The sequence below is a fragment of the Miniopterus natalensis genome, chromosome 1 (assembly GCF_054644295.1).
Source record: "Miniopterus natalensis isolate mMinNat1 chromosome 1, mMinNat1.hap1, whole genome shotgun sequence".
NCBI lineage: Eukaryota > Metazoa > Chordata > Mammalia > Chiroptera > Miniopteridae > Miniopterus > Miniopterus natalensis.
The window spans coordinates 15,901,259-15,926,125 of NC_142081.1; the positions used below are offsets into that span (position 1 = coordinate 15,901,259).

The 24,867-nt window shown below is 38.9% G+C and overlaps 1 protein-coding gene, 1 non-coding gene and 1 pseudogene across 2 annotated transcripts in view; 2 read left to right on the top strand and 1 right to left on the bottom strand.

Annotated features, from left to right (window-relative positions):
- Positions 1-1,013: 1,013 nt before the first annotated feature.
- LOC148094022 (small ribosomal subunit protein eS27 pseudogene) lies at positions 1,014-3,371 on the bottom strand (annotated as a pseudogene).
- Positions 3,372-4,026: 655 nt separating this feature from the next.
- The window catches only part of GTF2A1 (general transcription factor IIA subunit 1), a 40,060-nt gene continuing 19,219 nt past the window's right edge, over positions 4,027-24,867 (top strand). Inside the window, exons 1-5 of the mRNA XM_016220073.2 lie at positions 4,027-4,389; positions 8,813-8,914; positions 18,405-18,609; positions 20,577-20,641; positions 24,580-24,655. Of these exons, the coding sequence (XP_016075559.1) occupies positions 4,360-4,389; positions 8,813-8,914; positions 18,405-18,609; positions 20,577-20,641; positions 24,580-24,655 (478 nt within the window). The 5' untranslated portion in view covers positions 4,027-4,359. The remainder of the gene's footprint in view (positions 4,390-8,812; positions 8,915-18,404; positions 18,610-20,576; positions 20,642-24,579; positions 24,656-24,867) is intronic.
- On the top strand, positions 19,880-20,023 carry LOC148094023 (small nucleolar RNA SNORA79). Its single transcript, XR_015716527.1, has one exon. It is a non-coding gene; the product is annotated as a small nucleolar RNA SNORA79 (small nucleolar RNA).

The window sequence follows — 24,867 nt, forward strand, 5'->3', positions numbered from 1 at the left end:
TCACTAGGATAAGTAAGTTTGAGACATAAGATCTTTCCTCTTTACTTTTGTATCTTCCAAAGTGCTTAATACTTCTGAACATATAAAGACTGCAAGATGCTTAAATATGCCAGATAATTAGCTTTATTTACTCATTCATTTATTATTTAAGAATATGGAAGCTGAAGGGCACTCGTATAATGAGATTTTAGTTTAAGTCAATTTCCATGAGCAGTGTTTTTAGATTTGCTTTTTTGGGGGGGTATGTGTGTTAAATTTAGTAACAAAAGGATCACTAGATGGCCACATCCTCTCTTCTTTCATACCCTACACCCCTCAAATCCTCAATGTTGGTTATACCCAGGGTTCCAAAGCAGCCCTTGGGGAACACTATCCCTCAAACATGGATTGGGATTCAAAAAGAAATACAAAACTCAGCACCTCTTTCATTAAAAACAAACAAAAAAGTGGAGAAACTTTTAGGTAAAAAATATCCTAAAGTATTCTCACAGCTGCCTCAATAGACCTTAATCCTTCACATAGAGAAATGCCTTCATAGCTGGAGGTAGATTTTCTTTTTTCTTAGCATTGTTGCTTAAAGTCATTTGGGCAGTAAACATTCAAATGTTTGGACATATAAGGGTTGGTGTTTATTTTGTTTACATTATATTAAAATTTATGCAGTGATACTTTCTCTTTTCTTTTGTTTGGCAGTTACCACGTGTTTAGGCAGAATATGTATTTTTTTTATTGTTGAAAGTATTACAGATGTCCCCCATTTCCCTCCCTTACCCCCTCCACCCATCTCCCACCCCTCCCTAGGCCCCCGCCTGTCCATTGTCTGTGTACATGGACTGTTCATATGTGCTTATAAGTTCTTTGGTTAATCTCTTCCCGCCTTCCCTCTGATATCTCTCAGTCTGTTCCATGCTTAGGCAGAATATTAATATTAATATTAAGAGAAAAAAGTAACTTTTTAATCTGCTAAATGAAAACATTTTTAAGTTAAAAAAAAAGAATTCATCACAAAGAAGGAGAGCACTATTACTGTTTAAGTATATGGCTGCTACAAAGCATGAGTTCACAAACTGAAAATCCAGTTTCCAAAGTCCCATTTTCCTTGTTTCAGTCACAGAAGTGTAGCTGGGGCTTCAGGAGAGCTAAAATTAGGGCTAGTGTCCCGAGTTCCTTTCCATGTTGGAGCCGGAGCCAGGTCCAGTCCAGCATCGGGCCAGCTTAGCTTGTTTTCCACTACAACCAATCGCATGTGGGGTCCACACGGCCATGGGCGATATGGGAGAATGCAAGGAGCCAAGAGTTCCAAGGGTCACAAGCCAAGTGCAAAAGATCAACAAGAGAGAGAATTCTTTTGTTTAGGTAATTATGTATTTCCAAGTTTTTGCAGGCTTGCAGTGCCCACACCCATTCTGGCCAACCATCTCTGTTCCCACGTGTGATTGACAGACAAGTACCTTCCCTGTGTTACCCCAGCTTTACTAGGATGTGCCTGTTTTCCCTTTGTTGGCTCCCTTCCACCAGAGATCAACAGGGAACATGCTGGTGTTTCCCTGAGGAGTGCAAGGTTGCAGCTTTCTGATGAAGCTGTCCAAATGACATGCCTATAATGTCTCACCTTCCCTCTTTGCTCCTTTCCTATTACTAATAACTAGCTAATTACAATGGTATCAGTAGGGAAGAAAACAAAGTGGAAGGTGAGGGATTCCATGTCCTCCAAAAATGCACAGGCACTTTAACAGCTGATAGCTCAATTTCAAAAATGAAATATATTTTAATAAACACTGCCTTTATAATTATTCAAACTGTGTGTACACATTTTTTGGGGACACCCTCCCTATATATAAGGAAGTAACATGAAGACCTCTTAAAATACTGCAGTGAAATTGACCAGGAATGGTATAACTTTCCAGGCTGATGGTCAGCTGAATATTAACTGAATTACAAATGTTGACAGAATCAAAATTTTATATATTAAGAACACTATGATTTGCTGTGCATTTAAAAAAAAAAATCCAAAATGTATTTATTGGGATGGTTCCCCACTCATCTTGAATTGAGGTGCTTTTAGTGCTGCTTGCTTCTGAAGGTGCATCCTTCTGCAAGCCTGGCCTTTCCTCTTGTTGGCTGACAGAGGACAGTGGAGCAACCAACACACAAAACTACCGTTTGTGCAGGGCTACAGACCGCAGCGATTTTAGAGCATCCTGGGCATTTCATATCCATGAAGTAGGAATCGGGGCTCTGCACCAGGCACTTCTTGTGTTTTCTCTTCTGGAGAGGGGTGAAGGAGATCCCTAGCAAGAGGGATGCTGTCATGGGGAGGTCGCTGGTAGAAACGCTCCTTGAAAAAGTGCCCAGGAACAGGCAGCTCTGCAGGGAACTGAGAAGCAAACGCGTGCTAAGAGCTGACTGGAGCCCGGGCACGGCCCAGCGGTTGCGCCTGACCTGCGACACCGGAGATCTCCCTCCGATCCTGGCGCAGGGCGGCGCGGGGTTGCCCGCTGCATGCCCAGCAGGGGGCGTGCAGGAGGCAGCCAGGCAATGGCTCCCATCGATGTTTCTCTCTCCCCCTCTCCCTGAAATCAATTAGAAGAAACAAAAAAAAAAGTTGAATGAACGATCATTGAAAGAAATCTCAAGTTAATAGATATTCTCTATACCTGTCCACAACTGCCCGTGTCTGACTACTTCCGGCTCTGCCCTCTCTGCCCTCGTCCTTCGCGGCCTGGCGGTTGCGTCTGCTCCTCTCTCCAGGAGGACGTCCGTCCGTCTTCTTCAGATCTGGCTTCAGCAGCACGGGGCTTTGATATTTTTTGTCTTATCTTTTAAGGATGAATTCTTTCCCTTGTCCAGACTACATTCCACGTCTCTCAATTCCTAAGGGCACGAAAATTAGGGACTGTGAGCTGCGCCTTCTCAGCAGAGCGTTCTTTGTTCCGCGTGACAGGCTGACGTGAAGGCGGGTGTAGCTCGGGCGAAGTAGGTCAAATGAGCTCGAATTTATAGACACTTCCCGCCAGCCCTCCCCGGCGGAGGCCGCGCGAGCCCGCGGCTTGAGGCGAGTATCTCAGACCTTAGTCAGTACGCGCGGGCCATGGGGAGTCACAGTATTTCAGCGATATTTTTAAAAAACGAGGGCAAGTGACCGTGCTGTCGTGATCCGGGAGCGGGTGCTTGGTTTTTCTTGGCATTGCCACCACCCAGAGAAATCATTTAAGAGTAGGGGCCAGACCCTGGAGACACTTAAGCCCCGAGAGATTTTAAGTTGCACTGGTGGAGACAAACGACTCGGCCGACTTCGGGGTATTTCATTCTGGCAAGTGGGCCCACGTCCGCTTTCATCGTGGTTAGGAACATGGACACAGTTTTGCAAGCGAAAGGCCCGAGCTGGCGGAGAGGCGCAAAAGCGCCCGAGCCCGCAGCCCAACCTCGCTCACCGCCCGGGCGATGACTCCGCATTTAAAACCCGCCCTCGGCCGGCGCGCGCGGGGGCCCGGACGCCGCGCCACGTGACCTGCGGTCGGCCGCCATGCCTACCGAGGCAGCCGCCACCCCCTCCACGGTCCCAGTTCCTCCGTTGCGGGGAAGGTGCAGAAACGCCTGGCAGGAGGCGGTCCCCGCTGCGCTGAACTCGAGCGTCACCAGAGCTCACGCCTTTCCCATCACTGCTTTGCAAGCCCCTCGTTCCAAAAGAGCTACCGGCGACTTCCGCCCCGGTGACAGCCACGTGATCGCGAGACTCGAGGGAGGCCGCCGTCCTCCTGCGCTACTCCAGTTCCCGGAGTCCGCGCGCCCAGCACCCTCCACGGCGCGCGAGGCCGCGGCTCTCGCGGTGTCTCGCGCCGGCCCCGCCCACCTCTGCCCCCGCCCTTTCCGCCCCTCCCTCCCCCTCCGCCCTGTCTCTCGGCGGCGGCGGCGGCGGCGGCTCGCGCAGCTCGTTGGCTCGCTATATAAAGGGAAGACGCGGGCCGACCGGACGGCTGGGGCTGCAGCCGGTGGCGGCAGCGGCGGTGTGGGGAGCGGCGACCGGCGGTGGTTTCCCTCCTGGGCGCGGGGTGGGGAGCGGGCAACGCCCCCCGGACCCCCTAAGGGTCTTGGCTTTTTTTTTTTTTTTTTAAAGGGCGATTCCCGAGGATTTTAGCTCCGGGAGGACTGCCCCCCTCCTCCTCCTCCTCTCACCGCTCCCTTCTACTCTTTGAGGATCCAGTTTTGTTTTAAAATTTTTCCCCCCAATCTTGCGGTGGCTTGCTTGGGTCACCCTCCGGTGTTTTGTTTTTTGTGTTTTTTTTTTTTTTAATTTTTATTTTGTTTTGATCTTGTTTCCTCGGGGTTGCCCCCCTCTTGTTTGTGTTGTGTGTGGAAATGGCGAACTCGGCAAATACAAACACCGTGGTAAGGACGTGGTTCGGTGGCCGGCGGGGGCTTCGATCAGGCGGCAGCAACGGCCGGACCGGGCGGGGGTGGGGACGGTGGCGACTGCCGGCCTCGACTCTCCCCGGCTGCCCGCGCGGCCGCCGCCGCTTCCCGCCTCCCGCCTCGGGCGCAGCGGGCCGGGCGGCGGGCGCGGGGGGGCGCCGAGGGCTGGCGGGAGGCGGGGGGCGCCCGCCCGCGGGACCGGGGGCCGCCGCGGGGCGGTCCGGGCCGCGGAGGCCGTTGGGCAGGGGCGGACGCGCGGCCCCGGCCCCGGCGCCGGGAGGGAGGGCGGGCGGGAGCCGCCGCTTCCCCCCGAAGTCGGCCCGGCCCGGCCGCGCGGCTCGAGAAGGGCCCCGCGAGCAGCCCCGGCACCAAAACGGCGCCTGGGGAATTGGGCGAGTTCCCGAGACCACCGCGGTCCACTTTAGCGCGGTGCAAGGCTCATGGCTACTCTGGGGGTTCCTTTGGGTGTTTCTGGCGATCGTGCTTAGGGAGCCTTCACTGGGGCCATTTTATGTTTAAAAAAAAAAAAAAAAGAGGACGAAGGTTGAAAAGCACTTATCTCGGTTCCTTCCGAATCGGTAAAATGGCGAAGGGGAAGCAGAGCCCCCACGGTATCTCCGACTAGCAAAAGCACCAAAGCAAACAAAAAAAAGCCTGCAGCGGTCCAAGTGCCCCCGCTTTCGTCTTGAAATTTGCCTCCTTCTCCCCGTTTGTCCCTTTTTGGTTACTTGCGATCACGTAGGTTTGCAAAAAGCAGTCACATAAATGACCTTTTCAGTCACCACCGCAGTGCGATCACTAGTCCACCCCACTCTTAATTTTCTTGTGACAATCAAACACGCTCTCGCCCGGTCCCGAACGCCGCGGCCGCCCGACTCCGTACCGTTGGCGACTCGGGTCGATCCATCATGGCCGCGGCGCTTCCCCTGCCTTTCCGTCCCCGCGCCTTGTGGTCCTCCTCCCTTTGGCTGCCCTGTTTATATAGAGCCATTGCCGCTCTCTAATATAGACTCTGCCAGGATGGGAAGGTGCTTTTCAGGCCTACGTCACCGCCTCTCCATTTAAACACCAGATCCGGCTTTAAATAGTGAGAGCGGCTGCGAGCGGGGCTGGGAGGTGCGTGCTCCCGGCGAGCGGCGGGCGTGCGGAGCTCGCCGCGTCCCGACCCTGTCCCCGCGCCGGGACCTCGCACCCCGCCCGGGCCGCTCGCGCCGCTCCAAGTTTTTGTTCTGATGCTGCGGCTGGGATTTGCCGCCCTTGTTAGGAGAAAATAAAATTGCTGCCCCTTTATGTTTTATTTTTATTTTTTTTAAGGAGACTTTTAGCTCAGATGTCTAATGGTGTTTGCATGAGAAGATAGGTGCCTTATTGTCGGGAATTTTAAAAACTGCCTTCTATGTTAACTGTTAGTGCGGAGGACCGGACTTTGTAGTATTTTGTTCATTGAGTATTCAGGGAATATGTTAGAAATGTAACTCCTAGTATTTCATTATGCTTTTCTGTAATATCAATTACAGAAAAATGGCTTTTCAGAGAAATGGATTAACTGCCTAATGCTTCAACGTAGGATCTTACGTCCACAATACATTTAGGTATACGGAAATTGTGAGTGATGAATGGGAGGTGGCTTGGTGCAAACTGGATTTAAAAAAATTAAAATTCTAAGTAGGTGGTATTTTTATTGCATTGGAAATTAATATGATATGCAATATAGAAGTTAGTCCAATTTATTTTCTAATATTGCACCAGGGGGCTAACACTTTGGAAAGGAACCTTCTAATTAATCATTAGATAAAAGCACTATGGCCCTTTGTGCTTGGAATACCTGTGCATTGAAACCAGGACAAACATCCTAAATTAGTTTGTTTTTCATAAAAGGTAGAAACTTTGGCTCAAGTAAAGTTTAGCATTTTAAATAATTTGGAAATTACTTATTTCAAATAGTGCCTACAAACTCTCATACTTTAAAAAACATAGTTTGAGAGCTTTTCAGCTTGGGAACAATTCTGCTGAATTATTCTTTATGCATATGCTTCATGAAGAATACACATTCCTCTTCAACTATAGTGTTCTTGAATCCATTAAGTGGTCAAGTTGAGGATAACCACTAGTGGGTAACCTTTTGAGTAAGTACTTTATAAATGAATTTTTGTAATTTAGTAGTTAAATCACTATAGGTAAGGTGCTACTCATAGGTGTACTCTTCCTTGTATATAGAATCAGAATGTTAAAATGAGGCACTGTAGAGATGCACAGTTTATACATGAATAAGTTAAAGTTCACAGAGGCAGATTTGGCAAAATAGAAAAGCAAGTTTGTGGTGGAACATTAAAGGCGAGAACCCAGATAAATGAATTGTTTTTCTTGTTGTAATATAAAGGAACAAGTAATTCCTAATGGTTGAGGTAAGTTGTATGGGGGAACTCATTATTTGTATTTTTGCTAGGCAGGGGCACATATTATTATTAGAGGATTCCCCTGTGATAAGGGTGTTGCTCATAGTGATGCCAATGAAACATTTATTTCTGTTTCAGGTTTGTTTATGAGAGCAAACCATTGGTTTTATTGGTAGCCAGTAACTTTTACCTTAAGCAAGATACAGAACACTAATAATGACAAAGCATTAACAAAGGGCTGTTATCCTTAACTTTGTGTGATAGTGGATAGGATTTATATTGAGGCAACTCAAGTTTTATCACTGACATGCAGACTTCCTTTTGTCTAACATGTAAAAATTAGGATATAAGCAAATTGTTCTGTTGTCCAACTTTTGGTTTTTAAAAAAATATAGTAGTTCCTCTGTCCAGCTCCCCTCCCCCATCAGCAGTTTCAGTTACTAGTGGTCAGTTGTGGTTCGAAAATATTAAATAGAAAATTCCAGAAATAATTCATAAGTTTGAAATCTTCCCCCAACCCTGCACTGCCGGAGACATGAATCATCCTTTTGCCCAGTATCCATGTCGTCTATGCTACTCTTCCGTTATTGACTATCCCAGTATCACAGTGCTTATGTTCAAGTAATACTCATTTTACTAAATAGCAGCCCCAAAGCAAAAGAGTAGTGCTGCTGGCAATCTGGACACGCCAAAGAGAATCTGCAAGTGCTTCCTTTAAGTGAAAAAGGGAAAGTTCTTGACTTAATGAGAAAGAAAAGAAAAAAAACACCTGTATGCTGAAGATCTTCAATAAGAATGAATCTTCTGTCCCTGAAATGTGGGGAAGAAAAAAGAAATCCATGCTGGTTTTGCTGTTGTACCTCAAACTACAAAAGTTATGGCCATAGTGCGTGATAACTGCTTATTGAAGATGGAAAAGGCATCAAATTTGTGTGGAATTTTTGGGAAATTTTTCAAAAATTAAGTTTAAGGGAGAGAGGCCACATCACATAAGTTTTATTACAGTATATTGTTGTAATTGTTTTATTATTAGTTGTTAATCTCTTAGTGTGCCTAATTTATAAACTAGAAGTTTATCAGGCATGTATGTATAGGAGAAAATGTAGTGTATATAGGAGTAAGTATCGCCTATGTGCTTAGTCATTCCTTGAGGGTCTGGGACCACATCCCTGTGAATACGGGGTGCTACTGTATATTGTACTTTTGAAAGTGTTTCACAGTATTCTCATGCTGGCCTTCTGGCAACCTTCCAGAAGCCAGCTTCTCCCTCCACCCCCAAGAAATACCAATAATAGTAATAGTAATAATTTAAAAACTAAGCCTGAAGATTATTCATGATTCTCTTCCATAGCATCAACTGCGCAGTAGTAGAATGAGAGAAATTTTGGGAAAGAGATCAATGTGCCTTGTTCCTCTGGGATTCTGAGGCCTATTATTATGGGTATATGAACAGTTTAATCAGATAACCTTAAAAGTACAGACTGAGCAACAAAAACAGAAGTTGGGTGATTTTAAAATTTAAATAGTCATTGGGTTCAGATTATATCCAGGCAAATGACTCTAGTACATATAAGGTTCTCTAAAGCCTAAGACTTAGTGACAAGGTTATGAGATATAATAGGGGTCACACGAAGTAAAATATTAGGAACTAGATATAGCAACCCATAAAGCATTGGGTCACATTAGGTGTTTTGACTACAACATAGAAAATTATAACTGGAAATTGTATGACCTAGTATGTGTAAGGACCTTTTCTGTGTATGAATTGTATTAAATAGTCTTAAAACTTTTATGAAAATATGCATTCACCAAATAATCTAGTTTAAGGCAAATGACGTTTTCTAGGACTGCCATATCTTTAAAGTTGTATCTTCTAAAATAAGTTGTAGATAGTTGGAAAAAGTACTACTGTGTTACATTGAATTTTCGAAAATGTGTTATACATTTTAATATGTGAAAAATGATCTTTTCCAACAGTTGTTTTTTTTTGTTTTTTTTTAAAGCCTAAATTATACAGATCTGTGATTGAAGATGTTATTAATGATGTGAGAGACATCTTTTTGGATGATGGAGTCGATGAACAAGTTCTGATGGAACTAAAAACTGTGAGTTTGTACTCTTCCCCTTTTAAAAAAAATACTTTCTTTAGCCAGAGACTAATCCATAATTTCTCCATAGGGTGCACATTTGACTTTGTTGCAGGAGTATAGTTAAGTGAAGGGTGCTGGTTTTAAATCCCAACTCTACCATCATTCTTCTTCTTACCTTAGGCAAACTATTTCTATTTCAGTTCCTTATATGTGAGGTGGGAATTAGTAGTACTTATCATACAGTTTTGTTTTGAGGAGTAAATGTAATAATCGTATAAAGCTTAGCACAGTGCCTGGCAATAGCATTAGCTGTTAATAACCTATATTTATGGTCTAATTACTTGACATATCTAAAAGTTTTCTTTTTTTATGGTTTTATAATGTACTGTATTCCAAAACATGCTTATATTGTGGAGACTGAGTAAGTGCTTAAAAAAGAATTTCATGTTCTTGAGTTTGATTCTTTATAATATTGGTCAGATGTGAGGTTTATCATATATTTTACTTTGGTTGTTGGTTTTCTGTCTTTCATTGGATTTAAGCAGAAATATTTAGATACTTTAATTTAGCATTTGTATTTTTTGGGTAGTGTAATGACTCGTGAAATTGTGTAATATCTTTGCCTTATTGCTTAGGACAGTGATTCTCAAAGTATGGTCCGTGGACTCCTTGGGTTTTCTCACAGCCTCTTTCAGGGGTCCATGAGGTTGACCAAATGCCCAAGTCCAAATAATCATAGTTTGTCACATTTTTGTTAAAAGTTGTGTTCCATGAAAAATGCTTAGTTCAGCTCTCAACTCAAATGCACATGTGCTTTTCCTTGAGATAACTATTTCATATGCAGCAAAAGTTACTTATGCATGTTCCTTATTTGGTGTGTTGAATATTAAAAAGGTGTTTACTTAAGGTCAAGATGAGATCAGTGTTGATATTAAGAAATGGCAAGTATTTGATATTCTATAATGAAATGTGTTAACATTTGGAATATCTGCACAATTCATTGAACTCATGTTTCCAAATGACCAGTGCATGATGTTGCAGAATTGGTTCAGAGTGAAAGATAAAATTAATGGATTTTAATCAAAGAGTATGTCAGGTTCATTGGTATATGGCTACAGATTTTACAATGCAGCTAACTTTTAAGAAACCATCACTTAAAATACTTTTTCCTTTCCCTGTTTCTTAGCTGTGGGAAGACAAGTGAATACAGAAGCAGATATAGGACTCCAGCTATTTTTCTTTAAGCCATTCCTCACTAAATTTTATATGTCACATACAGTTATTTTCATTAAAAATATGTTATTTATGTTAACATGTAATGGTTACATTATTTTTAAATGAATTAATAAACATTTAAGACAATTTTTTTAAATCCTTATCCGAGGATATACTTATTGATTTTTAGAGAGAGAGACAGACAGATACCGATTGGTTTTCTCCCGTACATGCCCTGACCGGGGATCGAACCTGCAGCCTGCTCCAACCAACAGAGCCACCAGGCTGGGGCTAGTAAACATTTTTTAAAAAACCTTAGTTATAATTTCATAAAAGTTCTTTGAGGTCCTCAGTAATTTTTGAAAGTGATATAGGATCCTGAGACCAAAACATTTTAAAACTCTGGCTTAGAAACTGGGCACTGAGCTCATTTAGAGCTATGTTCAAATAAGTTAATCACAGTTAATGAATGCTAAGGAACATTTGTTGTGGTCTAATTTATCCATTCAATGGAAATGTGGAGGCTGTAATTTAGAAACTTAAAAGTAAATCTCACCTTTATTATGGTAATGAAATATATCTTAGGGTGTTTAGGCAATTTATTCTGGCAACTTCTGTAGAGTTTTCAATAAGAATCTGCCCCTGTGAGGAAGGAAAAATATGCAGGTTTAAGTGAAATGAGCATATATTTATCTTCTTTTTATTAATTAATTTTTTTTCTTTATTACTTTTTACTGAGGTATAATTGACTAATTGACATACAACATTGTATTAGTTTCAGGTGTACAACATAGTAATTTGATATTTGTATGCGGTTGTGAAATCATCACCACAAAAATAGAAATTTGTCACCGCACATAGTTACAAAATTTTTTTCTTCTGTGGTAATGAAGGACTTTAAAGATTTACTCTTAGCAACTTTGAAATATGCAATAGAGTATTATACAATGTACGGATGATGTGTTATAGAATTGTATACCTGAAGCCATTTTATTAACCAATGTCACCCCATTAAATTCAGTTAAAAAAAAAGAAATACCCAGAGTGGAGGGTGCAAAATGGGTGAAGGGAATCAAGAGAAACAGCGTTTTTATATACTAGGGTGGTTTCTTTTGCGTCCACAGGACCGTGAAAAATTCATTCTTGTGTTCTGCACAGTAGGCATTCACACTTTGATTAAGGAGATGGAGAGATTAGATAGTCTGTGAGGGAATAGCATGCTCTAGGTGGGAAAGAAAGAGTGCAATAAATCAAAATAACAACTAGTTCAGCTATAGAAATGGTAGAAACTTAAGACCAGAAAAATACTTCCAGCACATGCTTGACCGAAAGAATAAAACTGATGATCAAATTACAAAGGTGTCTCTGTGAACATTTTAACAAATTTATAGAGATACTTATCTTGAGAGAAATATAATGGTTACTAAAGCTGAAGAGTAGAGATCTAAAAATACAAGTGAAGGAATGCCAGCTTTGAGGCGTGAGTTGGAAGAAGAGCAGTGTAAACTGCTCAAACAGCATGAGGTATCTCGGGGAAATGAGTAAGAAGAGAATAAGCTTAATTTGATTCCTTTGTGTTACAGGAGTGAATATTTTACAGTTTATGTTCCACTCTTATAATTTTTTCAGTTGTCCTTCTTCTGTGACCTTATGTAGAAGGTATGACACTTTTAGGTGTAGAAAATCAATACCAAAGACTTAAATTTATCTCAGGTAAAACTAGTGGTCAATCCAGATTGTTTGTTAATTACTCTTGCTTTTCACAGTCTGGAGAATTGATTTTTCCTACTGGTCCCAGTGGAATCAAGGCATTCACTCCAAAGAGAATGAGCTGTCTTTGAGACCAAATAGCTCCCCCTGCATTTTTACTACATTTGCCTTTTTAAATATATGTGTATGTACACATATACGTACATACACACACACACATATATATACACTCACATATGTATAATATACAGTATAGAATATTTAAATATATTTATATATGTTTTATAGGTTATGCATTGATTTTTTTGTTTAATGGTTAGTTACTAATAGCACAAATTGTGACTTACTCAACTCTGAATCCCCAGCTTCTAACATAATGCCTGGCATGTGATTGGCATTCAGTAAACATTTGATTTAACTGGTTAATAACATATGTGACTCTAGAACCTAACTGAACAAAGTAGTTTAATATTTTTGTTGTTTTTTTAAATTTTAAATGGGGCATAGTTTTTTCTATTCTGGGTTGTAAGTGGATTAAATAAACCTGTTAGTTTAAAATGAGTTTGTTATTTTAATTCTCTGCACTGATTTCTTCAGGATCTCATTAGAATTTTCAGAATGTGTCCTAGTTTTAACATTTTGACAGCCAGCACTCTCTAATAGAACTTACTGTGGTGATGGAAATGTTCTATATCTGTGCTCTCCATTACGGTAGCCATTAGCCACATGTGGCTATTTAAGTACTTGAAATGTGGTTAGTGGAACAGAAATTAATTTTTATTTAATTATAATTGATTTCAGTTTAAATTGCCATGTGTGGTTAGTGGCTACTCTACTGGACCCTGCAAGTTTAGACATTCTTGCTAATAAAACTAACATTAATTTCATATTTTATGGTTTATAAAGGACTTTGTCGTTAGCCACATCCCCTTCCTCCTTTTTGGCCATTTCACCAAACTCTCATCAAAAACTTCCATATGGTTTCATAAGGGTTCAGTGGTGAATTGTATTATGAATTAATGAGTAGTGAGAGTGCATGTAATTTGAATTTTATCTAGATAATGCAAGAAGAGAAGTGATTAAAAAGTTCAACCTCGTTCTTGAGGTTATCTCTTGAAACACTATGAGCCTACTTTAGTGTGTGAACTATGGGAGATAGAAAAGACATAAAACATAGTCTTCATTTTCAGTAAATCTATCTTTGAATGTAAATTATGTTTTAGATTGGTGAGTGACTATAGGTGAGAATGATAGTCTAGAAATCCTCTTTAAAGTGAATGATAAAATCATCCTGATTTCTAGACCGTCAGACCTACCCATATCCAAACAGCAAGCGCTATGGGAGGTATAAAACATAGCCTTTCTTCTCAGTAAAACAAAGTGAGAAGACCTTCCTCAGTTTGGAGACAAGTCTGAAACTCAGTTTATCTGCCTCTAGATCAGGTTTCTAAACCGTAGCACTGCTGACATTTTGGACCTGTTAATTCTTTATTTTGGAGGGGGCTGTCCTATTCATTGGAGGACGTTAGCAGCGTAACTGGCTTCTGCCCACTAGATGCCAGTAGCATCCCTCAGTTCTGAAAACCAGAAATGTCTCCAGGCATTTCCCAATATTCCTGAGAGTCAAAACCACCCGTGATTGGGAACTACTATTCTAAATATACTCTAGTTATATATAAATACTTGGACCATAGGTTGAATAATCTGTTATTTCACTTCATTTGCCTTTGCAGAAAGCTCTGTTCCCAGACGTCATTTCTACGGAGCCAAGAAATGCAGTTCTCTTATATTTTATCCAGGAGCTAGATGTTTTGTGAAATTAGGAGAATCCTTCAGAATTTCTAGCCCAGCATACTGCCAGGAAGCAGTAGATCTAATCACATTTTAATAGGTCAGAAAATAGACTCAGAGGGAATATGTTTTGATAAGGTCATTTAGCAAGTGATAGAGACTTGAACTTGGGCCTTTTATCACCAGATGACATACATATTACTTATTAGTAAAAAGGAAGGTGCCGGAGTTGTGACTAGACCTGTTCTGATAGCAGCAGTACAATTTAGAGATCAGAGACTTGGACCCAAGTTCAGATTAGGGTGAGACAGGTGAGATGCACAGGATATGAAATTTAAAGGACCTTCCTTCTTCACTCTCAGGGTCTAGCCCTGACTGCCGTCACTGGAGTCAGACTGCCTGGATTGTGTTCCAGTTTTGCGTGCTATTGGCGATGTTGGATAAGTTACATAACTTCATGTTCCTTAGGTTCTTTTTTTCTGTAAAAATATAATCTAACAGGATTTTTTTTGAAAAATGAGTCTGTATGTAAAAGTATTTACAAAGTAAGACTTTAGTATTAGTCTAGTTACTATGGTATACAGATGCACATCTGAATCATTTGGGTAAAGGAAAATGAATTTTCTCCATGTCTAATTTCAGAGAACTGACAAAGTTGCTGAAGTAGGGCTGCCCAAAACAATAGCTACTGTGTTGGGGAAAGGAATACTATAAAAATGAGGAGGAAAAGGGGTTTTTCCTATTTTCTAAGCAAAATAACAATTCCGTATTCTTGGTGGCCTTTAGTAGTTTTAATGTGATTACTATTACCCAAATAGTATTACATTGTTATTTTAAATAGCTAATATTTAAAGAATAGAATATTTTGATAAAATGATGTAAAAAATGAAATTGAACATTCAACTAATTTGAACTTTACATTATTTGATAATACAAGCTTAATGCTAAATATTTGTATGGTGCTACTTTTGTATTTTGTACATTACTTAGAACAGTATTTGGTACTTAGTAAATATCGATTCTCAGTGGACTGCTCCAACACCCCTTTCCGTTACCTCCCCTTAAAGCAGTTGAAAGTGGGTGGGGTCATGTTTGCTTGTCGTAATGACTAGTGGACACCTTTGACATTTAGTAGGTTAGAGCCAGGAATGTTACATTTTCTGTACACTTCCCAGCGATAGCACCCTGTACAATAAAGAATTGTTCTGCCCCAAATGCCAGTAGAATCTTACAGAGAAACACTATTCTAGAAAACATTAGTTTATTTTCTTTTATCTACTTTGAATTAATATTAAATGTCTGGTAAATTCTTGGTCGTTTTCTTTGCTCCTGAATAAGACATAGTCTCTGCCTTGAAGGAGTTCTTTAATAGAGATGGTAGAGTTTGTGTGAAAAGTATAACAATATTTTTATTTTTGAAGTTTTTTGTAAATTGATTTTAGAGAGAGAGAAACATTGATTTGTTGTTTCACTTATTTATGCATTCATTGGTTGATTGTTGTATGTGCCCTCACCGGGGATCAAACCCGAAACCTTGGAGTATTGGGATAACACTCTAACCAACTGAGCTACTCAGCCCAGAACTTGAAAAGTATAACAGTATTTTTAAAAATTAGATATTTCTAAGGTATAGAGGCAGTGAGAGATTTCTTTGAGACTATGTAGCTTTGACATTTGCATTGTTTTGTGAATGATGAGGAAAGACTGCCTATCATAAGGAGTAGTTTTCCAAGGTTTAGACAGGTGATATGTATGCTGTATTCAGGGAACTGCTAGTAGTTTGCCACCATTAGGAATTAGAGTGCAAGTTATAGTAGCCGTTGGACAGGTGATATATACCATGTGAAGCTTGGTCTTTAGAGCGAGAAGGATTATCTGGGGTGCTAGTTAATAGGCAGATTTTTGGACTACTGTTCCAGAGAGTCTGACTTGATAAGCGTACAGTCTGATATTTTTATTTGATTGCATTTGCAAAAAAATATCCAAATTCGCTTTTAATAATCCATTAAAGGGTTGTAATCTGCAGTTTGGAAAGCATTGGTTTAGATTTTAAAGCAGCGATTCTCACTTTAGCTTGCATCAGAATAACCTGGACTGGTTATTAAAAGAGATTACTGACTCCACCCCTAGAGTTGCTGATTCAGTAGGTCTCTGTGATACCTGAGAATTAGCATGTCTAACAAGTTCTTAGGTGATGCTGATGCTGTTGGCCCCAGGATTGCATTTGAGGGCCACTGATTTGTAGAAGATTGATTGGAAGGACAGATTTCCACGAGAACAAGGATTTTTGTTAGACTTGTTCACACTCTGTTCTCAATGCCACTAACAGTGTCTAGCATATAGGACATACTCAATAATAACTTTTAGAATGTGTTACTTGATGTGGGGCGCTCAGTGAGCTCAGTCATTACTTTGCAGTAGTGCCACGGGAGGAAAGGACTTGAACCAGGGCCATAATTACAGGGGTAGAGTGGAACAGTGCTTCGGAAGAGAAATTGACAGTAATCATGGGGGTTTGGGGTGGATTCTGACTCATGGGTCATTGACTTGGAAGGTCAGGTGAGTGGTGGTATCCAGCACTTAGCAGTACATAATATGTAATTCATTTAGAATTTGCCGTTACCATGGATGCTTCATGAGATGGGTCATATTACAGTGGTAGACCAATTGGAGGTGATAAAATTGAGCATTAAATTTAGAAAATGTTTCTTAAAGCAATTAATAGTACATTTTTTTTCACCTTAATTTTTGGCTCACAAGAGGCCAGGTTTTTTGTTTTTGGGTTGTTTTTTTTTAATCCTCACTTGAGGACATGCTTGGGGAGCAGGGGCGGGGGGGAGGAAAACAAACATCGATGTGTAAGAGAGAAACATTGATCGGTTGCCTTCTGTATGTGCTCCGACCAGGTATTGAACCTGCAATTGAGGCATGTGCCTTGACTAGGAATCAAACTGGCAACATTTCCGTGCATAGGACGACATTGAACCAACTGAGCTACACCAGTGGGACAAAACCTAGGTTTTATGGAACTCATTAAGTGCCTGTTTGGTACTGTGTGCTTTACAGAGATGAACCAGGCACAACATGGGCTCTCAAAAAGTAGTCCTTTATAACCCTAGGAACAACCCTTGCTGTTTTTAGTCTGGGATTTGCAGAGACTTAGATTTATTAGCTGGAAATGAGTTTAGAAGTATAATCTAAGTCAACTTGTTCTCTTTTTGATGAGGAAAATGCCCAAGAAAGATCAATTATTTGTCCACAAAGCCAATTAGTGGCCAAACCAGAACTAACTGGGTTCCCGACTTCTGGTGTAATGCTATAATATTACCATAACTGTAATTATAATAATTAACATTTATTAATCACTGACTTTATGCTAGACTGTGATAAATGTTTTACATAGGTATCTTATTTAGGCCTCACAACAACTCATGAGATAGTGTTATCCTCTCATGTATTTAGTCTTCAGGCAAGGCTAAATACTGAACCTGCTAGGGGAATGGTTGCTCTGGGAAATTGACCTTTAGTTTACTTTTTTATTAAGTCATTAGAGATATACTGGAATTGTTAGTAGCAGGTAGATACAAATCTAGAACCAGGTGGAGGTGTCAAGAGATTATAAACATCCCCGTAAGTATGGCAAAGGGAGCTTTTTGAAGGGCCTGAGAGAAGCCTCAGGTGATTTAGGTAAATCTCAAGATTAGATTCTGAGGGAGAAAACAAAGTATATATAGATCCTTGTGTACAGAAATGAATTAAGTTTTATTTATGTTTAAGGAACAGTTTGTGACTTTTTTTATTTATTGATTTGAGAGAGAGAAACATTGATTTGTTGTTCCACTTATTTATGCATTCATTAGTCAATTCTTGTATGTGTCCTGACCAGAGATTGAACCCACAACCTTGGGATATTGGTACGGTGCTCTGACCAACTGAGCTACCTGGCCAGGGCTAGTTTGTGGCTTTCTTTGGCAATTTCTTATAAGGGTTAAGGCCCTAGATTGAGCACCCATTGGTGGAGAAGGAACGTGTTAGGGAGAAGGTTGAAATAGTTGTAAATATTTTCTTCTCCTTCTTCCTTTTGCCCACTTCTGATTTTTCCCCCTTGTCACAGAAATTCTCTTAGGGTGCAATGAGAAAAACAGAAGTGGCTAAGCAGAAAAGGATTGTCAGTCCTTGTCATAATGGAAGGGGGAGGGAAGTTGAAGTGTGGAGGGTTGAGAATACCTCTAAAAGCATTAGGCATTTTTGGGGTTTTTTCCCTTACGTAGGATTGGACAGATGGAAACTTGGGCTTTTCTAATTTGAGGATTGCCTCTGTAATGTTTTTCATTGATCAGATCAAGAGAGGATGTGTATATGTTTTGTATGTTATTTAAAAGTTAGAAAACATTGTATTAAGGAAAGATTTCCATAAAAATAGTTAATAATAGATTTTGTATAAAAAAGGGTTTTCTTTGATTACTAAAAATTTGCTTATATGAAAATCTGCCTATAGTAAATAACTAAGGAATTACTGTAAAAGTTTATTGAAGATACAAAATGAAACAAAAAATTCTTTAGTACTCTAACGTAACAAAATGAAGTTAGATACTTAAAAAATTAGTTTTTATTATTGCATACACTTGGGTAAGAATTAGAGATTGGTTGCTTGTTGTGGTTATATCAGTTTTGAAGATGGAATGATTTTATAAACAAACTAATAAATAAACAAATCATGTTATGTCCATATGTCTGGAGTTATCTTCCCTGACTTTCACTTAGAAATCTTTAATGTTCTTTGTCTTAGCTATGGGAGAATAAACTAATGCAGTCTAGGGCAGTAGATGGATTTCATTCAGAAGAGCAGCAGCTTTTATTGCAAGTTCAGCAGCAGCATCAAACCCAGCAGCAGCAGCATCACCATCACCACCACCACCAGCAAGCTCAGCCGCAGCCTACGGTACCTCAGCAAGCGCAGACTCAGCAGGTCCTTATTCCTGCGTCTCAGCAAGGTGAGGCTGGATATGTTTTCTTACAACTTCAAAATGAAATTTGTCATTTTCAAAGAAGAGAAATACTCTGGGTTTCTTTTTTCTATTGGTTAAGGTGAGTATATGTGTTTGTATTAACATACAAATTTGTATAAAATGTGGATCCTGTTTGTATAGTAATGATAAATAAGTAAGTCACTAGTTGACAGCCTAACATATTCAGATAAGTGTATTGATACTTTCTTTTGAAAAGGCTACATAATGGTGGATTTCCTAAAATAAGTCAGATCTATAAAGATTTATTTAGTAAGTGTTTCATTGTTTTATATAGTAAAATCACTGTCTGCTTTCTTTATGACATTGATTTGTTCCTTCAAAGACATATTTGAGTTTAGTCTTTATGAATATATCTTAAACATTGGAGGATTTTTGTAACTATTCTTTGGCAATCTGAAATTGCAGTTCCCTAGTAATTTATGTAAGTCTAAATTGAATTAGATTTCTTTTAAGTGAAGAGTGGATATATAACACATCTTAATTTACATTACTTGTATTTGTATTACAAGTATTTAAAGAGTGTCCATACTGCTTTGTACTCGGCAAGTCGTTTTATAGATTTTGTTTCATTGAAGCCTTACAAAGGCTTTATGAAGTAGCTCCTACAACATTTCAAAGCTGAGGAATATCTGGGCCCTGAAAAGGCTAAGAAGTTTGATTTGTTACATATAGTAAGTATTTATGTCATGACAAAACACCTAGAGTAGTCCTCCGTTATAAGCAGTGCTGCTTTTCGCAGTTTCAGTTACCTCTGGTCAGCTGTGGTTTGAAAATATTAAATGGAAAATTCCAGAAGTAAATAGCTCACAAGTCTTAAATTGTGTGCCGATCTGAGAAGCATGACGAAATCTCGAGCTGTCCTGCTTCAGCCTGTCTGGACATGAATCATTCCTAGTCCAGTGATCCATGTCGTATATCTGTATATGTAGTAGCCCTCTCGGTTACCAGATCGTATCTCCCTGCAAATATGGGCGGACTACTGTATTCAGTTACAGAACTTCCTGGGCATTCGAGTTTTGTAAATCTTATTGGAGAGGGCAATGAAGGTAGATGAAAAGATTATTTTAAGGGTAGCTGTTTAGTTACCTATTTGCCTCATTTGAGAGTATATAGCTGGTGATGCACAGTAGAAATGTCTATTTTGGTTATTTTGCTGTTTATATCAAATAAGGCTTCTAATATTTGTTTTTATTTTATACCTTGCATCAAATAATGTTATCCTTTTAATCTGTTTTGATGACTGTTCCTCCTATTGCCTTCAGGCCTGGCACTAGGATTTTAGGTCATCATAAATTAAAATTTGATTTTCTTCACTCAGAGAATATTAGGATAATGGGATTATCTGTTTATTCTCTGAAATTTGCGGAATCAAACACTTAATTCCTTTTACATTTAAGTAATGTTGCCATTATTTTTGATTTGTATTTTTCAGAAGTTGATGGAAGCAAGAGTCTGGCCACTGTCAAATTGAGAGAAAAGGGCTGTGTAGATTTAAAAAACACACCTAGTTTTAACTTTTTGAGCTCACTTTTAATGGGTTAATAACTCACGCCAACAGTAATATTATGTCAACAAAATTATTAATGTTAAGTTAGCAAGACAATTTCCAGTTTAAGAATGCACAGAAATGTATATAATGTTTAGGTAATAGGTATCTATCTCACTGCTTCTTGTTCCCAGGTTTCCTTGAGTCCTTAGGTATAGTTACTCAAATCTTTTTTTTAATTGATGTTTCCCAGTAGAAGGTGTGTATTTTCATAGCTGTTTTTCACCATAGAAATTTATAACATTCTAAGATCAGATGGTTGAGTATAATTGAATGAAGAAAGTGTGGCAAGCATGAAAAAAGTTTTCAGCCTTGTCTGGCATTTTTACGATCATGAATTGGCCTCATGGTTCCTTGTTTGCATGTGTGCTTCTGTTTTTAATAGCTGCAGCACCCCAAGTTATTGTTCCTGATTCTAAGCTGATACAGCATATGAATGCATCAAACATGGTAAGATTCAGAACATAGCACTGTGTTTGGCTCAATTTATTCTAACTGAAATTGTGATTATAGCTAGGTAGATTGTGTATTAGCAAAGTTTATTCAGGGCTTAAGCAAAATGACTGTTTTATTTGATTTCCTAAATGTTGGATTTAGAAGCAAATCTAAAGTTTAGCTTGATACTAAGACATTGAGGTTCATAAAAATCATGCAATTTTCTGTTGAAAATACCAAAAAGAATGACACTTTGTGGAAGCTATTTCAGTCCCTGCTATTTTTGGAAAAGAGGTTTAGGGGACCTACCAAACATATTTTGCCAAGCATAGTTCATTTGCAAAAGATCTATTAATTGCAAGAGGTCAGGAATGCTAAGGATTAACAACTTTGAAAAAATGTGCAAGTACTTCAGTTTAACTGTTTTTAAGATCAAACACTTAAAAAAATTTGCCAAGATTTAATGATAGCATAGCCTAATAAGTTTTATTAAAATACATAAATTGCTACTTTAAAATGCATTTTAGCCCAGCCGGCACGGCTCAGCAGTTGAGCATTGACCTATGATCCAGGAGATCGAGGTTCAATTCCCAGTCAAGGCACATGCCTGGATTGTGGGCTCGATCCCCAGCAGGGGGTGCGCAGGAGGCAGCTGATCAGTGACTCCCTAATCATTGATGTTTCTATCTCTCTCTTCCTCTCCCTTCCTCTCTACCTGAGATAAATAAAAATATATTTAAAACGCATTTTAACCAGTTGTATTTATTATACATTAGACTTTAGATATTTCTAAGGGATATCCACTGAACTTCAAAGATAGTCAAGTCTTCAAATTTTACTTAGGGTATATAATATTTGTTCTAGCACTTTCTCATAAATAGCTTTTCTTTGTTCTATTTTAAATTTATAGACTGTTAGTGGTATATCAGCTCTGACATTTTATTCTTCATTTCAGCCAAATCTTTTATTTAAAGGTAAGAATCATTATTTTTAAAAAGATCTCTTAACCTAGTGCCAGCAATGAGGGTTTTTTTCAGGTACAGTTTGTTTTTTAAAGAAAAAAAGCAATATTTTAAAAAATCACTTATATTTGGTGAGTGATGAACAGTGAATCTCAGAACTCATTCATGATTTATAGCCAGACAAGAAGCAGGGCTCACCTACTAGACAAATGACTTCTTTATGTATACCAGCCTTACAAATTCATAGTTGGGCAGAAGTGCAAATTTTACATGGAAGTAGAAATTGAAATTTTAAAATTCTCAAAAAAATCAGGGATCTCTATTTGTGTTTTCAGTTCAAGTTGCTGGAATCAGTTCTTTTGTATGAAAATCACAAATACCCATGCCTAGTATTTCTCACAAGAAGTTTTATTATTCAAAAATTTTTATTTCGAATCTAAGGCTCCTCATTCCTTTTTAACCTTCACTCTTAAAAATAAATGTCTCACTGTAGGATTCATATTGCAGTTGGTACTGTTGGGACTGTTTCCTAGAGAATAACTTGTGTCATTTTAAAACAAGTTTGGTAAAATCACTTGTAGTATAGTATAGGCCCATCCAGTTTTGAAGAATTTTAAGTGTTGTGGGAGAGAATGTGTTTAGAGAGACCTAGGCAAAGTCAGTAGCCTATCTCTTACTTATTTGTTACATCTCCTTGATTCTAAAGAGCATATTTATTTAACAGATCAGAGGTCAGAAACTTCAATCAGTAAAATGTATTAGTATTCATGTGTATTTCCGCATTTTACTTGATGTTTTCATAGTTTGCTCCATGTATTTCACATGTTCTAAAACATATGTGTTTTTATATACATTATTATTTCTGATTTAGAGATATCCATTAAAACAGTTTTGATTTTTTAATAGCTCTCTATGCTTTGAAAATGAACATAAATAAAAATCATGTACTTTTATAATTATATAGGATAGTGATATTAGGTAGAGGCCAATTTCAAGGAACTAGAAAATAGTACTTTATATCAAATCAGTTTTGTAAGTTTCTTAATGAAATGATTACTCTAATGCATTAATTGTAGTAGGGCTATTTCATAAAATGCAAGAAGAAATTTTTGGCAGACATCGATAAAAGATAGTATCTGTATGGTACCTCACTCAGCAGATACTTATTAGTAGCAACTTGAATGTGCAGAGGTGTGTGCAGATGGTGATTCTGTCATGTCCTATATAGAAACCACTATGTCAGTTTGCCCATAAAGGGAGATATATTATCCTTATAAAATATTAATTATAGGAAATTAATATTTCTAAGTAATATTTCTCAAGTGGTTAAGCTCCTGAAACGTAGATTACCTTTTGTTTGCCTTTACAGGCCAGATTTATTTGAAATTGGGTGTCCTGTATTTCATAAACAGAGCCTGGAGGGCTATTGCTGGATTCTGGGGAACCAGTGGGAATTTCAGGTTTAAGATGTCAAAATTGCCCAGCCGCGCATGGCTCAGCGGTTGAGGTTCCAGGATCCAGGTGATTGGGGTTCGATTCCTGGTCAAGGCACATGCCCAGGTTGCGGGCTCGATCCCCAGTCAGGGGCGTGCAGGAGGCAGCCGATCAGTGACTCTCTCATCATTGATGTTTCTGTCTCTCTCTTTCCCTCTCCTTTCCTCTCTCTGAAATCAATAAAGATATATTTAAAGAAAAAGATGTCAAAATTACCTAGGCCTGTCAAGTGGCAACAACAAGCATATTTTCTTGGAAAACTATACCTAGAGCCTAGACTAGATAGTAGTTGTATCATTAACCTATTTGAGTGTAATTTTCCAAATTTTGTTGACTTCCGTGTTAGCATCTCCTCAGCACAGTTCTGTTTATTTCTTGAAGCTTATTCAAATAGAAGTGTTCCTGAAAAATGTATAGATTAGATTGAGTTATATAAAGGCTTGATACCTTAAAAAAGATTGAGGGAGGAGGGGAAAACTACCTATGTATATAGTGAGATACATAGAAATGCTTTGAGCATAGAATTAAAAAACAGTAAGACTGTGGTGTGATTCTTTTGAAGGAAGGGAAGATGTCTCCAGGAGCAAGTAAATCAAGGATTTATCCTGGAAACTCAGAGTATATGTTTTTATGGATTTTTTTTTTTTTAAAGAGAGAAAGACGGAGAGAGAAAGAGAGAAACATCAATGTGAGAGAAACATTGATTGGTTGCCTCGCACACGTGCCCCAATTGGGGACTGAACCTGCAATCTAGGTATAGCCCTGGCCAAGAATTGAACCTGCAGTCTTTTGGTGTATAGGACAACGCTCCAAACCAACTGAGCCACCCGGACAGGGCCCATGTATATTTTTGTAACTTAAATGTCAGATACTAACTCTGTTTTAAAATGTATAAGTTAAAAGGTTTGTGAGTTTTTTAAGATTGTAAGGTATTTTTATATGAATAAAAACTATTAGTTTGTTTTACCTAGATACAATGCTGGCGTTGTCACCTTATGGCATCTTAGAATTACCAGCTATACTCAAAAGTGCAGTCTTCTGACAAGGTTTTCTATGCAGACCTGTTGATTCTAGTACAAGTTAAAAATATTAAAATTTCTAAAATAAAGATATTTACTGTTTTGCCTCAAGTATGTTAAATTGCAATAAGGTTTTGGGGGTAAGGAATCAGTAGGAAAGGAAATAATGGAATGGATATTTCATATATTGTACGGCATTATTAGTGTGGATGAGATTTTTTTAGAGCACATTTTTCGGGGAAAAACAAACCATTATATTATTTTACTTAATTGCTTGAAATAATTAGGTAGGGCATTTAGGTTAGGTTGTCTTTATTGTACCATTTTATAAAATGGGATTTAGTTTTACTGTTAGAACTTTTCATTTTAATAAATACTAAATGATAAATTTTAAATACTGTTAAAATACACGAGAGGTAAACTGAGGTCCTGTTATGCATATAGGTGGTTTTGATTTTTTCCCCCTTTGTTTTTTCAGAGTGCTGCTGCTACAGCTGCTACCTTGGCACTCCCTGCAGGTGTGACTCCTGTTCAACAGATATTAACAAATTCAGGTAATTAGAAAAAATGGAACCATCGTATATGTCTAACTAAGAAAATTGTACCATCTAGCCTTTGTTTTGTCTTCATTGGAAGACAGAAAATCTTTATATTTCTTTTACCATTTGGCTTAGGTTATTAAAATAAGATTATTCAAGGGCTATCTATAGCACATAAATTGTAATTATTGCTGAAGACTCAGTAGAGATGAGAATTGCACTTGAGC